The sequence below is a fragment of the Taudactylus pleione genome, unplaced genomic scaffold (assembly GCF_031769625.1).
Source record: "Taudactylus pleione unplaced genomic scaffold, aTauple2 ptg000156l, whole genome shotgun sequence".
NCBI classification, from domain to species: domain Eukaryota; kingdom Metazoa; phylum Chordata; class Amphibia; order Anura; family Myobatrachidae; genus Taudactylus; species Taudactylus pleione.
In genome coordinates, this window is record NW_028284558.1 from 12,700,696 (window position 1) to 12,716,534 (window position 15,839).

Genomic DNA, 15,839 nt, shown 5'->3' on the forward strand with positions numbered 1-15,839 from the left:
GGGGTCCCCGCAAGTATTCAGGATTCCCCACATGTACACCGGGGGGATTGCTGCAGTTGTTTCCGATATCTTCCGGTTTCTATGGGGGCTGCATATTGCCATACCCAGATTACATTATCCTATAGTAGCATATGGGTTACTATATCGCAAATTCTTCCAGAGGGGTGGAAACAGTGAAATTGGGTCAGAGCGCCTAGCAGTGCCACGCAAACACGAAAAATGCATAAATACATAAAATGCAGGTGCTATCTGTGCAAATAAGATGACTTAGTGCAAAGAAGAATTGTTCACTGATGAAATAAAACTAAGTATTTAGAGTTATAACAATGCAATTTATTTATAATAAAAATAAAAATGGGATACTAAAACAGAGACAACAATAAAAAAGGCAGTAGATATAAAAACAGTTGATAAATGAGGTAACTACTAAAAACAAATAGATATCTTATCTTGTTTTTAGTAGAAGAGGATTAGGTATGTCAATGAGGTAAGGCACCCAACGCATTTCATCCCTGGGGGACTTCTTCAAGGGGATGGTATGCCTATAAGGTGGTCAGGTATTTATACCTTAATGTATAGATGAAAGTCCCGCACTTTTCATTATAGCGCGATGTCACTTCCTGTGATGTCACTTCCGGTTTTACCGGAGGACTAGTGAAACACTTAGTAAAATAACCTAGTGCTTAACTGGAGTAGCTAGACAAGAAAGGAATGTATGTATCACCATATATATATATATATAGTTTAAAGTAGGAGCAGCGTATTCATAGTTCCGTCTGTGCTGCCCCACTTCCAGTGTATTTGGGCTGTGCTTTTTCGCGTCACTTTCGGTGAGGTCAGATTTTGTTTTTGGAGTGTCAGCCAGAACACAGTAAAAATATCCATAAAATCTGTTTTCCCCACAAAACCTGAAATTGTTCCACCTGACTTAGGGGCCTAGTTATCATTAAATATTTGCGGGATATACCTTAAATACAGATGTTTTTTGGGGGTACCCGCAAGTATTCAGGATTCCCCAGATGTTTTCCGATATCTTACGGTTTGTATGGGGGCTGCTGTCCCGATAGGATAATGCCATACCCAGATGACATTATCCTATAGTAGCATATGGGTTACTATATCGCAAATTTTTCCAGAGAGGGATCTGTTGGACTCCGGAAAAGCAGTTGCCGGACAAACAATGGTAAATGCCCGTGAAAGTATCCATTTTTACGTTGCAAACTTACGCGAAAAAAATGTATCATTCAAAATGCGGATTGTGATAATACTTATTGGCAAGTGCTGCATGTAAATTAAATGTTATCAATAGATTTAGATGTGAGTTCAAATTGCTTTGGGCTTTAATGTTCAATTAAAACTAAAACTAAAGTAAGAGAAACCGAAAGATTAAATAAGAAAAGAGGTGTTTTAAACCTCTAGGATGGGGGCCGGCATGTATGCAAATGACTTGTGGGAGTTAGCCTATGGCAGTCAGGGGCGGGTTTGCAACAGGGACTCTATATAATGGGCTTGAAGTGTGGGCCTAACCCTCTTTGTTCCAGATTTCCCTCCCTCCCTCCCCTTTAAATTTGGTATGTTGTGGGTTTGTTTTTGTGTGGCGGGAAAGAACGGCAGGTCACCAGTCCGGGTGCAATTATGATTTAAGGGCGATCCCTTCGTTGACTGGTAGTTGGCTGTACCAACCTAACGGGGTGCAGTATCACCACTTAAACAGGTGGGAAGTCAAGATGGGGGTGAGCGTTACCTTTTCTTTTTGACATGGTTTACATGGTTATGTGTATGCACTCTGGGCGATCTACGCCTGCTATGCCTTTTGTTGTTGTGTGTTGGCATAGCAGATTTGGCTGATTTCTGGCCCTCCTTTCTTTGCCACCATACAACCTTAAATAAATAATAAATAATAATTTATTTTGCTCCAATAAATCGCCATCAAGTTATCTGCCAAATCCACGTCTTAGTGTCTTTATTTTAAGTTAAGTATGATAAGTGGTTTGCACACATGACACACCTCATCCGATAGAAGGTTTATATCCTGCTTCACTGTAAGTGTCGTAATGAAACGACCAGCTCATTAGTTCTGAATGAATAAAAAACAAATAGATACTAGTTAGGGAAGTTAGTTATCATACACGTAAAAAGGTTATTCATTGTCTATACTAGGAGCTGACCTTACAGTATGTAAATTAAGTCACCTGCTCCTTACTGTGTCATACCCAATTATTTGCAATAAGTACTGTATGATATAAAGCAACTCACCACTTCCTCAAACACCAGAAGGAAGTTAGCTGTTGAGAGAGGTTGTCTTCAGAATCCTTTCTCTCTAACAACATGTAAGTACAGTATTAACCTCTCGTAGCTTATCTGAACATGTAGCTATCAGGATCTTGCAAATCCAATAATTACAAACATAAGTCTGCGACAGTATTACAGCATTGTCCTGCTATAGAAAATTGATCCTGCTTACCCACAACTGATATGTTGAATTGGAAAGTTTCTTGTTGCAATTGGGTGAAATTATATTGTACATATACCCAGTGGCGTAAGTTCATCCCAGATGCCTGGAGGCAAGTTATAATTTGGTGCCCCCCCCCCCCGCCATAACCGATGACACTGTAATTTAGCGTTTCGCTAGCAGATACACCCCCAGTTGCACACAGACTATAGACATGTCATGGAGGAGTGAGACAGAGAGTTGTGGGTGAGGGGGCACCAGACATATCACCCTGACAAAGGAAGCTGCTGAGGAGCAGGAACACCAGGATCAGGCTATAGATAGACGGAGGCAGGAGCTGATGGTCTGACACAGAGCTCTCCACTAGTGTATAGTGGCTTCTCAGGTGCCATGTATTGGGTGTCCATGACGGTACTCTCTGAGTACATAGTTACAGCCCTAAGTGGAATTAATATGTTGTGGGCAATGGATGAGGTGCCCCTTCAGTGCTGGAGCCCGGCGGCAGGCGCCTCCATTGCCTCCCATAGTTCTGCCCCTGCATATACCTATTCCAACAATAACACATTATAAAACTATTTATAGACCTATAATAAAGATACAGATTGTTCTAATTATACTAATTATACTTTATTGGGCAACAAAAATAATTATTTAAAGGTTTAGATTCAGATTAGATTTAGGTTCTTTAGATTCCACTGAGCACTGATTTACTGACAGTTAATGTTACCAGACAACATGGTGCTCATGCTGCTGGCATGCAAACTCGAGCTGCCACCTTCTTTTACTGGACAGTCTCACTATCTATATGCTGATAGACAGATATGGTGGATTGCCAAACATGGTAATTATATGCAGGATTCTCAGTATTATTTTCCAATATACGCTGGACAACATTATCAATCTATGCTCTCCTATTATATCTAATAGGATATATATCTATATCTACTGCATCTCTCTCTCTCTGTCTATCTATCCATCTATCTTTGGTGTATGCATTAAAATGTGTACATTAATGCTAATTATTGTGCCATTTCTATCATATTGCAAAGTCACAGATAAGGTTAAACACAGCAAGGGTTTTAATTTATATATTTTATGTTTGCCTATTAATTGGGAACTTTGGTGGTGTTTCTCTGTATCCCAGCAGCTTTTACTAGGTGTTATATACAGTATATATATATATATATATATATATATATATGTATATATATATATAGATAATAGAAAAGGGCACTCGCCAGGTAGTAGAAAAAAAAAAATCACATCTTTATTAGAACTCACTAAAATTGCATGATAGACGTCGACGTTTCAATCCTCACAGGTACTGTCATCAGGACCATAGCACAAAGAGCACATAAGACAGCACATCACCACTCACTGATGTGTGGTGATGTGCTGTCTTATGTTCACTGTGTGTGTGGTGATGTGCTGTCTTATGTGCACTATGTGTGTGGTGATGTGCTGTCTTATGTTCACTATGTGTGTGGTGATGTACTGACTTATGTTCACTATGTGTGTGGTGATGTGCTGTCTTATGTGCACTGATGTGTGGTGATGTGCTGTCTTATGTTCACTATGTGTGTGGTGATGTGCTGTCTTATGTGCACTGATGTGTGGTGATGTGCTGTCTTATGTGCACTGATGTGTGGTGATGTACTGTCTTATGTTCACTATGTGTGTGGTGATGTGCTGTCTTATGTGCACTATGTGACTATTATTTTTACTAAAATAAAGTGAAAAACTGTGTTTTCACACCCGTTTCACATTATTTTAGTATCACCTATAGTTATTAGAGGGCAATTGGAGTAGAATTCGTAAAATTCTACTCCAACCCCTAAGTATCACTTATTTTTAGTAAGAAGATTGCATTTCCCATAATTGTAATGGGAAATGTGATCCGACCAAAGTTACTAAAAATAAAATGTGAAAAAATATCGGGGAAAGCCCTGTGATAATAACGCCACCTGGAGGTGGCGTTATCCAGGGTCTCCCCCGGTTACCGGACTCCTGCCCTGCTCTAACGGGGAGAGCAGAGCCCGGAGCCAGTCCCAGTGATCAGCTGTATGATCTAAACAGACCGCAAGCTGATCTCTGCTAAAAATAAAAAAATAAAAAAAAAAGTAAAATTTTTTTTTTACTTGCCTGACTCCAGGGACCAGTGGTCGGGGCTCCGGTGATGTTCTCCCTTCGGTCAGCTGGTCTCCCATGGTGCACTGCGGCCCGGTCGTCAGGTGATCGGATCCCAGTGCAGTATCGGATGTAAGCTGACCGGAGGCATGGAAGACATCACTGGAGCACCGATGACTGCAGGTAAGTGCTATTAAGGGAGGGGGGGCGCGGGGGGTCTGCGATTGCGGGGCTTAACAATGGGGGTGGGACTTAGCGCCGTTGGGGCAGCAGCGGCGGGCGGATGGCGCATGCGCGGGCACTTTGTCACGGTATTTTTTACGAAAATACCGTAACTAGTGTGCGGAGGGGATTCATAGGGACAGAGCTTTATCGCAAGCTCTGTCCCTGCAAGGGATTTGTAGTATATCCCTGTGATATTGCCTGAATTCGCAATGTGAATTCAGTCGATAATATCACACTACAATCTGCATTACAAATGCGGATTGTAGTAAATAGAGCCCTATATGTGTGTGGTGATGTGCTGTCTTATGTGCACTGATGTGTGTGGTGATGTGCTGTCTTATGTGCACTGATGTGTGTGGTGATGTGCTGTCTTATTTGCACTGTGTGTGTAGTGATGTGCTGTCTTATGTGCACTGATGTGTGTGGTGATGTGCTGTCTTATATGCACTGATGTGTGTGGTGATGTGCTGTCTTATTTGCACTGTGTGTGTAGTGATGTGCTGTCTTATGTGCACTTTGGACCTCATTCAGACCCGCTCACTAGATGCGTTCGCTCGCACGATGTGTACGCAAATTTTGGAAGGCAGGTGATCGCAAAGCAAGGCATTAGCATGCCCACTGTGTCTTGGCATGCGATCGCTCTGTGTATGCAGACGCTCACCAGCCTGTCTTAAGATGCCCACTTGTGCACGTCATCTCCAGGAAGTGTATGCAACCATCGGTACCATCGAGTACCATCGGATGCGATCGCAGCGCTTGTGGCTGACCATACCCTACCGCAAGCACTGCGAGCACTTCGGTGTCTCTAAATTATGCATGCCTCTGAAACTGCATTGAGATGCTCAGGCACACCTGCGTTCGCACCTCCACTCCCCCGTTTTTATTGGCCAGCCCCTGTCACCAACCACAAACGGCTTCTCCTGTCATTCACTCTGCTGGGCAGTCTATGCACAGCGAGCGAACGCTTCCTGATCTCTCGCACTGGTTCGCGCACGTGCACTGCGATGCGTACGCATGCGCACAATGTGACAATCGACTAGCTACGAGCGAACGCATCCTAGCGAGCGGGTCTGAATCAGGTCCCTTGTTCTGTGGTCCTGATTACGGTCCCTGTGAGGACTGAAACGTCGACTTCTATGATGCGATTTTAGTAAGTTCTAATAAAGATGTGATTTTATTTTTTCTACTACCTGGTGAGTGCCCTTTTTTCTATTTTCTATATATTTGGTTGGATACCTCTGGATCCTTAAGGAGCAGCACTGCAATATCTGTCCATAAGCTTTGAGAGCCGGACACAGACATTTCTTTATTTATAAATATATTTATATACAGTCATCTGCTTATGTTGTAAAACTATTTACTGATTCACTGTGTTCTTTTTCTTTTAGGAAGCAGTAGAAGACACGTAATAAAATGTTTTTCTATGTGCTGCTTTGTGCGTCTCTACTCTATATCTGGTGGAGGATAAGAGATAGCCTAAAAATCAGTAGCACTGAAGGCAGGTATGTACTAATCACTGGATGTGACTCTGGCTTTGGAGAACATGCTGCACATATGTTTGACAAGATGGGATTCAGAGTTCTAGCAACTTGTTTGACAGATTCTGGAGCAGCTGCTTTAAAACAGAAATCATCAGAACAACTTAAAACAGTATGTTTGGATGTAACTAACGATGACAATGTCCGGAGAGCGGCAGAATGGGTAAAGAATGAAGTTGGGAATAAAGGTACAGTAAGTTGAATTTCTGAGCTTAGAATACTTGAAGTCAGACTTATAAAAATATTAAGCTGCAGTTTCACTTTTTCACTATCCTATTCTCAAGTGAGGAAATATAGAAAACTCCCTGCGTATAAAATGCTGCCATAAGAAGCAAAACAATAGGGAACTTGCTGGACAAATGTCATTTATTATATATACACCACAAAAATGCTGCCAGCTAGAAAAGATACTACAGTATGTAAATTAAGCAGCTGTTTATTGTGCATGATCTGACAGTATACAAAGTACTCATGAACTAATAACCTTTCAGGCCTATGGTTTGATGTGGGAACTCACTTCCAACTCCTTCAGAATAACTTGTAACCCAATTTCCACTCTTGCATTCATAACAGCCCCTCTTTTGGGTGATCAGGCCATATAAAGGCATCAGTGGCAGAGAGCCATTTACCCATTAACTGGGGCCTTTTACCCCTAGTTACTGTGGAACTAAAATCCAGAGATATAAATATCAGGTTTCCCATACCTCCCAAATTTTAAGTTTCATCATGTGGCGTTTAAGTCCAAAAAAGGGGTGGGTCTTCACGTAACAGTGGTGGAGCTTTGGGAAGATGGGGCGGAACCTTGCTGAAACCCTTTTTACGTCACTCTCCAAGATGCCGGGTAGCCCCAAAGGCTCTCACGGCACGGCATCTATTCTACCTCTGCTTACCAAAGCAGCGGTTTGTGCTCCCCAACTTTCCCCCCTCCGTGGGACACTGCAGCCTTTGGGGGGGACAGCGGGACAGTCCCAGAAAAATGGGACAGTCCTGCTAAATGCTGGACAGTTGGGAGGTATGGGCTTACTAAAGAGACCTGGGCTTAAGGCTAGGATAGGCTTTGGTTAGGGCTTTGGCTAAAGTAAGGTCTAGGATTCTTTACATTTTTGTTTTACTTTCACCCAGGTTTAAGGATCATATAAATTAATTATCTCATCTAAAATATGAAACTCTCCTCTTTAAAACAAACGGAAAGTGCACCAAAGAACAGAGAGAGGTTCCCTTTATTGTCAAGATTTTTTCCCTGACCCCCCAGGAGATGCCGGAAGAGGGAGGTTCAGGCCGAAGGTGCAGTGCCTGTAGTGCCGTTAATTTGATCATCATATTTCTGCCATTCCATTTGTAGAATGCCTTGATTAATTGCATTTTTGCAGCTGGTGATATGGTTGTGATGGCGTGATACACTGCATATTGCATCATCAGGTCCCCAGACCGCCCACTTCTCTGTGGCTCTAGTCAGATTCGGGAAGTTTTGTCCCTTGGGGGTCCAGGAGAGTCCTCACAACTAGGACGTCTCCCAGAAATTTCAAGAAGGTAGACAAATATGATGGTGGGCCTGTTTCCGTGGGGTCCTGTGCCCAGAGCAAAAGAGCATTTATTAAAATTAAAGACTCTTGTAAAAGTCAGAAACCACAAGAAATTCTTTCATCTGTTCTCTGAATATCAGAATAATTAAGGACACTGGTGGGCTATCATTCTTTTTGAAAATACTGAGATACTGTATGGTCTGTTATGGAATGCATAAAAGAATCAGTAAGGAAAAGGACCACATCTATATAATATCAAGGCAATACAAATAACGTCTGTAAATATTTAGAATACATAGTATATATACAGTAAGCTAGAACAGATAGGGCCTCATTTATCAATGGGTTTTATCATTCACAACGAGTGATAAAACTTGTTCCGTATGATAAATGGTGCTCCAGCCAATCAGCTCCCAACTGTCATTTTTCAAACAAATGACAGTTGGTAGCTGATTGGCTGGAACATCATTATCATTCACAACGAGTTTTATTACTCGTTGTGAATGATAAAACTCGTTGATAAATGAGGCCCATAATCTGATATAAAACAAGCTGCTTTCAGTTTTACACTAAAATGGGCTACTTTTACCACTTTCTAGTTATTCTCACAATTACTGCAAACTGAAATAGTAACTTCATTGATAGCAAAATATAAAGGGCCTGTTTCTGAGTGGGACGTGAAGTGTCTGTAACTACGGGAAACCAGAACTACTATATTAAGCTAATGCAAGTATCCATACATCTAATGCAATTACCCATAGGACTTCAAGCAGGAAGCTGCTCCGGCCACTGTTTTTCCAGCCACGGGCGCAACCATCATCATAAGTATCGGCAATGGCACCTGACCGATACTAGGTGCAAAAGATCCGACAGACATAGGTGTCCCTTCACACGCTTCATTAAAGCACAGAGCTCTAGCTACACGCCCATGACACTCCCACAAGACAAATCTTCTGCGTGCAACCGCAGTGTTGCCTCTCAGAATTTCCCATTTCATACAAGGAGAGATTCGAATAACATCCATTCAACTCAGAATCATCCGGAAATACGCAAAAATATGTAAACTGCTTCTGTGCATGCTCAGTTTGCTAAAACACGCTATTTGCGACCGTATACCAAGCTGTGATATTGTATATTTAAAAAGTATTTATAAGTCATAGTTTTGCTTTAAAGGGATTTTAAACCTGCTTTGTTTTATTTATAGGTCTTTGGGGTTTAGTGAACAATGCAGGAATTATGGGAACCCTTGCCCCGATTGATTGGCTGACCATTGACGACGTGAGAGCACCAATCGAAGTTAATTTAATAGGTTTAATACATGTCACATTGGCTGTACTCCCCTTGATTAAGAAAGCTAGAGGTAGGATTGTGAACGTATCCAGCGTTGGGGGGAGAGTTGCAGCTAGCGGAGGTGGATACTTTTCATCTAAATTTGGAGTCGAAGGCTTTAACGACAGTTTAAGGTAAGTTGAATGCATGCTAGCTGAAAATAAAAGTATAATGGTGATCACAGTTAAAGGTCACATAAGGGGTACTTAATCCTTTAAAATATACAAAGGTGCCTAAAAATCAGAGTAGATTCCTAATAACTTAATAAGTAGTACAAAAAAAAGTATGCATATTTTTGCAGAGACAAATGTGTACACCGCCCTAATGCCTACTACATTGCTAGATGACAAGACTTTTTTATTTCCTTAAGCCACCCCCCCCTCAAAGCAGGGCAGCACAACTTCTATCGTCAACGCTCCTTGAGTCTTAAAAGTAGCGCTGACAAGACATATAACACTAGCGCTTGCTGTGAAATTTTACAATGCTCAATACAAGGGCAGGAAAAAGAAACATTACGGCGAGGGAAAACACTATTTAACACTTCACAGGAAGTAGTTTGATAAATGGGGGCCTATATTTGTTTAAATATATTGTCTCCCCAATCCTAATTGTGTCAAATATAACATGGTATTTAAGAAGACTATGACTTACTAATAAATCAGTCAGGTAGTATGTTCTAGGAGGAGACATGGGTGAATGGGTAAACCTGTAGCCACACACAGCCACACATAGCCGGCTGGGCCCGGAATAGTAGATGTGCTGCCTTGCAGGAACGCACTGGTGAGAATAGAAAAGCCACCCAGGACGTGAGTGTAAGACAGCTGACAGCATTACTAGGTGCAAGGGGAGGGCCGGGCCCCTTAGCAGCTTCATTTACTGTAGCTACGCCCTTGCATCACTTTAAAACCATTTCCATTGTTCCCATGACTAGCTTTCAAACTTCAGAGCAGATAACTCTTATGTTACACTGCTGAGCCCCAATAAGGAAAGAAGTCTTTCTGTAACTGGGACATGTCTCTTTACTAGCCTGTGTCATACACTGACTATTTCACAGGTAAAGCATGCACTCATGGGACTGTCGTGTAAATTTGCCAGATTTAGCTTCACTTTAAAATGGATTTGCATGTTGACACTAAGATAGAGCTTAAAGATTTTACTAGGGTGCGCCCTCCTTTTAGATGGTGCACTGAGGGCTCCTGTGTTCCTCTTACAGCCCTGGCTACAAACCAGAAAAGGGAGAGTGAGCGGGTGGCATAATTACAAACTGCAATTAGGTGATTGATCTTCCCGCTCTCACCCCCTCTCTACTGCTATTTAAAGTTGGGGAATTACATTTTAATTGTGGGTTCAATATAAAACAACTGGCAATGCCCTAAATTGTATGTTGCAGCCCCCAGGACATCAGCAAGGGGAAGGGTCACCTAAATATGATTTTACAGTGTAAATGGTAGTGCAGCTTAAAGCTTCCCTAATCTTTCCCTTTGGAACATCAAACATAAGACATTAAGGGGGATATTCCCCTATGTAGCTACATGGTGTAACACTTTGTTATTCCTGAGAGCTTAAGTATTGACATCTCTACACATTGACAGATGTGCTTATATCATTGTATGTGCCTTCTGTATGATTTTCTTTGCTTCATTTTGAAATCGTAAGGTTTAGAAAGCCAGACACTCCTTTATTGATTAAGAGGATATTCCTGTATTGTTACAATGACAGTATATCAGCTGACTTTCAATATTGTACTGCACTAAGGGTATATGTTATGCTTTTTAAATGAGCTAGAATAACAATATTGTTTATATGTAGCAGATCATGTCATGTACTATGGTTAGCTTTAGACCATTAGATAATTTTATTTCTAGTGTCAGTGCTAGGTTTAAAGCTAGTGCTACATTTATGTCTAGAGCTTGTTTCAGGCCATCATACAAAGTGTATAGGTCTGGCAGGTAAAGTAGAGCCGGTATAGGTTGAGGCTGGCAACCTAAAATCCTGAGCTATGATATTTTAGGAATATATAAGTAAAGCTGATCATCAGGGTGTGTGAGCAGTGCCGTCACCCAGGATACAGGACCCTGCGCTGCTGTTCACACACTGTATTATATCACCAGCAATAATAGGAATAATAAAGAATACAAAGCTTTCATGATTTAAAGAAAATGTTTTATACAAAGAATAAAGCATTTGTATCATTAATTTTCTTTCTGTTATCACCATCCTGATATGGCCATAACAGGATAACTATAGTATACTATTTATTATTAGTTTGTGAGTTTCTTGTTGATGCACATACGGTACTTACAGTATAGGATGCGATTTGTCAGTTACCGTTATACATTCTAGAGGCTGATTCTGAGTCGCATGTAAAGTGTCTGTAGTTGCAGGGAACCTAAGAAACCTTATTTAATAACTAGTGCTAATTCAGGAATATGTAGGACTAATGTGGTAGGTCCATACGTGTGCAAGCAGAAAGCCGTGCCGCCCATTGATTCAACCGATGCAACTGCCATCATTGGTATCGGCTCTTGCACTAGCCCCATGCTAAAAGCAAGGCATCTGTCAGACACGGGCTTCCCTTCCCCATCGCAAAATTACATGGAGCTTTAGGTGCATGCCCATGACAACCCCACAACATGCCTATGACACTCCCACAAGGTAAGGTGATTCAGTGCTTTTACATTGCCCCAAAATTAATTTCACCAAAAGATAGATCTGGCCAAATTCTGTATGATGAACATACACGGAAATGCATAAATTCACATCTGCGCATGCATTGTATGCAAATATCACCATTTGCGTCCGTGAACCGAGATACGTCTGATTCAGAATCAGCTCCATAATGTGTTAATGTATAGTTAGATCAGAATGGTGGCTGAACTAGAACCTAATGTAAACATTTTTTTTTTGTCTCATCTTTGTAAAGGCGAGATATGAAGTCGTTTGGAGTAAACGTTTCCTGCATTGAGCCTGGTCTTTTTAAAACACCGTTGTCTGATCCAAAAACAGTTTTAGAACAACGTATATGTATTTGGAGAAAACTGCCACTGAATATTCAAAAGGAATATGGAGAAGATTATATAGCCTATGGTAATTTACCTAATAAGACTTGTTATAAAGACCTGGGAGGGTGCTGTGGGACCTTCAGTGAATGTTGTTGGCTCATAAGGAGGCAGCTCCATAGAGGCCTCACCTCTTGTAGCCATGGCAGTTCCACCACTGCTAATCAGCGAAACACTTTACTCACTGCCATTGTTATTACAAATGGAGAAGCATAGCAGAGATACAAAGGTCTGTGTAGGCACTGAGAGCACTTTAAGCTCACAAACCTATACAGCTGCAACACTTCCCCATTTTTAAGAACACTGACATTGAGTTCCGTATTTCACTGCCCAGCAGTTACGGAGTTACAATGGGCACAGAAGGAGAGACTGCTACTGAGCCCAGAGGTAATACCTTCCAGCCTTTCTGAAGACCCCACAACTTTTGAAGCACCAAATGTTCTTTTATAGACTCTCTCATAACTAAGACTATTGATACATATGTCACTACACATCTTCAAATAATTAAGGGCCCTTTAGGTGTCATCACAGCAATGGATATATTATGTATGTGTTCTTAGCAATGTACAAGGTGAGAAATTCACTATTTAAACTGTATCCTGTTCAACTGACTTTGTACCTTAGTGATGTCAGTGGTTTCTAATGGATTGATCGGCTGTATTGTCATAAACATTAGTCCAGGCCACAAAATGTTTGCTTCAAGTGATGTGTAGGAAACGGTACATTTTCTTAATATGGTATAAATAACATTAGTATTATTCCTATAACTCATGCCAATCTTTTAATATTGGTTTAATTGAAAAAAAAAAAGTTTGATTGATAGCATTCTGGCCTGTGACACTAAATGCTTCCTTAAGTTCTTAAATTCTGGAGGAGCTACCTTAGTTGTCAAGTGTATTAAGCTGGGCATCCACTATACAACTTTCTGTCAGATATCTGTCCAATCTGGCTGGTTGGAATGAAAACCTGGTAATGTATGGGAGCAAATGATAATCGTCCATTTGCTCATCTACACTGGAAAATAGCCAAAAATGGTTGTTCAGACAAATTGATTAAAACACACAAATTTAACCGAATTGAACAATTTTTTTGTCCTTTTTTCGGTGTTTAAAACCATATGATCGACTGTCATTTGCTGCCATACATTACCAGGTTTTCTTTCCAACCAGCCAGATTGGGCAAATATCTGACAGAAAATTTTATAGTGGATGCCCAGCTTTAGACTGACTGTATGGTGGTATAGAAGTATGGTGGGATTGGTACAAAGGTAAAATCATTTTTGGTTTCTGTTCTTACCCAATGTCTTCCTATGACTTATTATTTTGAATTTCAGATGCAAAGAAAAAGCAGAAATTAAACCAAATTAGAAACAGCGACCTTTCCTTGGTTGTGTGGTGTATGGAACACGCTCTGACAAGCCAACACCCAAGGACCCGGTATAGCGTTGGCACCGATGCTACTTGCCTTTGGATACCCTTGTCTTATATGCCAACATTCATCCAGGACTTTGCCATACTGTTAAACAAAGTACATATCCCAACTGCACCCCCAACATAACTATTTTATAATATATATATATTTCAAAAAATAGGGGTGCACTCACCAGTGTTTGAAGTTAATAGCAGTAAAAAATACTTTTATTCCATGGTATCAAAGAGTAGTAACTCAAAAGTTTCGGTCCCTTCTGGACCTTTTCCAGAAGGGGCCGAAACATTGGTGTTATTACCCTTTGATACCATGGAATAAAAGTATTTTTGAACTATGTATGTTGGTTGTGGATTTTTCTACACCATATATTGGTCAGCACCCCGGCACATTGGCAGTATATAAGAGTTGTGCGGATACACCATGAACATATATATATAAATATATATATATATCTCAGGGGCGTATCTATAATGGGCGCGTCGGGTGTCAGCGCTGCACAGAACACCAGAAAATGGCCGCCGCCACCATTTTTCTGGCATTCTACACATGCGCGTAGACTCTGGGCACACTTTGGTGCCCAGAGTTTACTGCTTCTGCGGTGGCCGGCCAACTGTGTCAGTCGGCTGCCGGCCGCTGGGGAGAGAGGAGGGGGCCCTGCACAGGGAATGCACACGGGCCCCCTCCTCTCTTAAAACGCCCCATGTTCATATTCTTGTGTATATACTATTATATGTATGATACAATAACATTTATTTACAATTTTGTTTCTTTTACTTTTAACAAAATACTTACACACAAAGCTAAAGAAATATGCAGGATTACATATGGTATAAAATCTGGAAACCGGCTGCCTTAATACTGGCAGCCAGCTTCCCGACTGTCATATCCCGGCGAGGGTGAAATGCCGGACGTCTAGATGTAGACGCCTGACATTTCCCCAACGCCGGGAGACCGGCGCCCGGCATCCCGATCGAAGGGATGCCGGGCGCCGCGAGCAGACAGGAACGGGGGAGGGAGGGTTAGGTTTAGGGCACCCGGGGGGGACTTAGGGTTAGGCACCCCCGGGAGGGTTAGGGTTAGGCTAGGGGGAGGGAGGGTTAGGGTTAGGCACCCCCATGGGGGACTTAGGGTTAGGCACCCCCTCGGGGGACTTAGGTTTAGGCAGTAGCGAAGGGGGGGTTAGGGTTAGGCACTTAGAGGGGGGATTAGGGTTAGGCACTTAGAGGGGGGAGGTTAGGGTTAGGCACCCCTAAGGAGGGTCAGGGTTAGGGGGTTAGGTTAGGTTAGTTTATACTTACCTTAGGGACGATCAGGATTTCCAGCGCTGTCGGGCTTCTGCTGCCGTACTGGGCTCATCTGTCATGCCATGCGGCCGGCGGTATTTCATACCGATTCCTTACATATGTGTGCTCAGAAGACAGCTTATTTAGAGGTTCTTAAAGCTAATTTTAATTTTTCATTTTATTTCACATAGGGTGAGATGTATCAAGCCATGGTGAGCTATGGAGTGGATAAGTTGTCCAAACCAACCAATCAGCTTCTGTCATTTCAAAGAATGTGGCAGATAAATTTCAATAGCTGATTGGTTGCTTTGTGCAATGTCTCCACTTATCTCTCTCCAAGGCTTGATACATCTTCCCCATAGTCTTTAATAGCCATCTATATTTGATTAAAAAAAAACAAATATGAAGTCTGTGAGCGACACATCCAAACATTTAGGTTATAGCAGGAACTTGCCAATAAATGGTTATTACAGGGCATCCCAGCGTGCAGGATGCAGATCGTCTAAATACCGATGCTGAAACCCTGACAGATCGGGATCCCGGCATCTGTATCCCGACCACCGGCAATCCTGAAGGTAAGTATTGGGGTGTTAGGGGGAGGTTAGGGTGCGAAGTTAGGGTTAGGTACTAGGGGGATGGTTAGGGTTAGGCATTGGGGAGAGAGGGTTAGGATTAGGGTGCAGGGAGGGGGAGGTTAGGTTTAGGCACAGGGGGGGAGGTTAGGTTTAGGCACTGGGGAGGGGTGTTAGGTTTAGGGTGCAGGGAGGGGGAGGTTAGGCTTAGGCACTAAGGGGGGAGGTTAGTGTTAGGCACCAGGGAGGGAGGGTTAGGGTAGGGGTTAGGAAAACACTTACCTGTCTTCCTATGGGTGCCGG

General features: G+C 42.0%; 1 protein-coding gene across 1 annotated transcript; it reads left to right on the forward strand.

Annotated features, from left to right (window-relative positions):
* Positions 1-2,287: 2,287 nt before the first annotated feature.
* On the forward strand, positions 2,288-13,889 carry DHRS9 (dehydrogenase/reductase 9). Its single transcript, XM_088474901.1, has 5 exons — positions 2,288-2,330; positions 6,193-6,530; positions 9,070-9,328; positions 12,118-12,281; positions 13,587-13,889. The coding sequence occupies exons 2-5, from the start codon at positions 6,218-6,220 to the stop codon at positions 13,808-13,810; spliced, it is 960 nt and encodes a 319-aa protein (XP_088331027.1). The 5' UTR covers positions 2,288-2,330; positions 6,193-6,217; the 3' UTR covers positions 13,811-13,889.
* The last annotated feature ends 1,950 nt before the right edge of the window (positions 13,890-15,839 follow it).

Coding starts and splice junctions, on each gene's coding strand:
- DHRS9 (XM_088474901.1), top strand. CDS start 6,218: ATGTTTTTCTATGTGCTGCTTTGTGCGTCTCTACTCTATATCTGGTGG. Junction 9,329..12,117: donor GGCTTTAACGACAGTTTAAG/GTAAGTTGAATG, acceptor ATCTTTGTAAAG/GCGAGATATGAAGTCGTTTG. Junction 12,282..13,586: donor AGAAGATTATATAGCCTATG/GTAATTTACCTA, acceptor TTTGAATTTCAG/ATGCAAAGAAAAAGCAGAAA.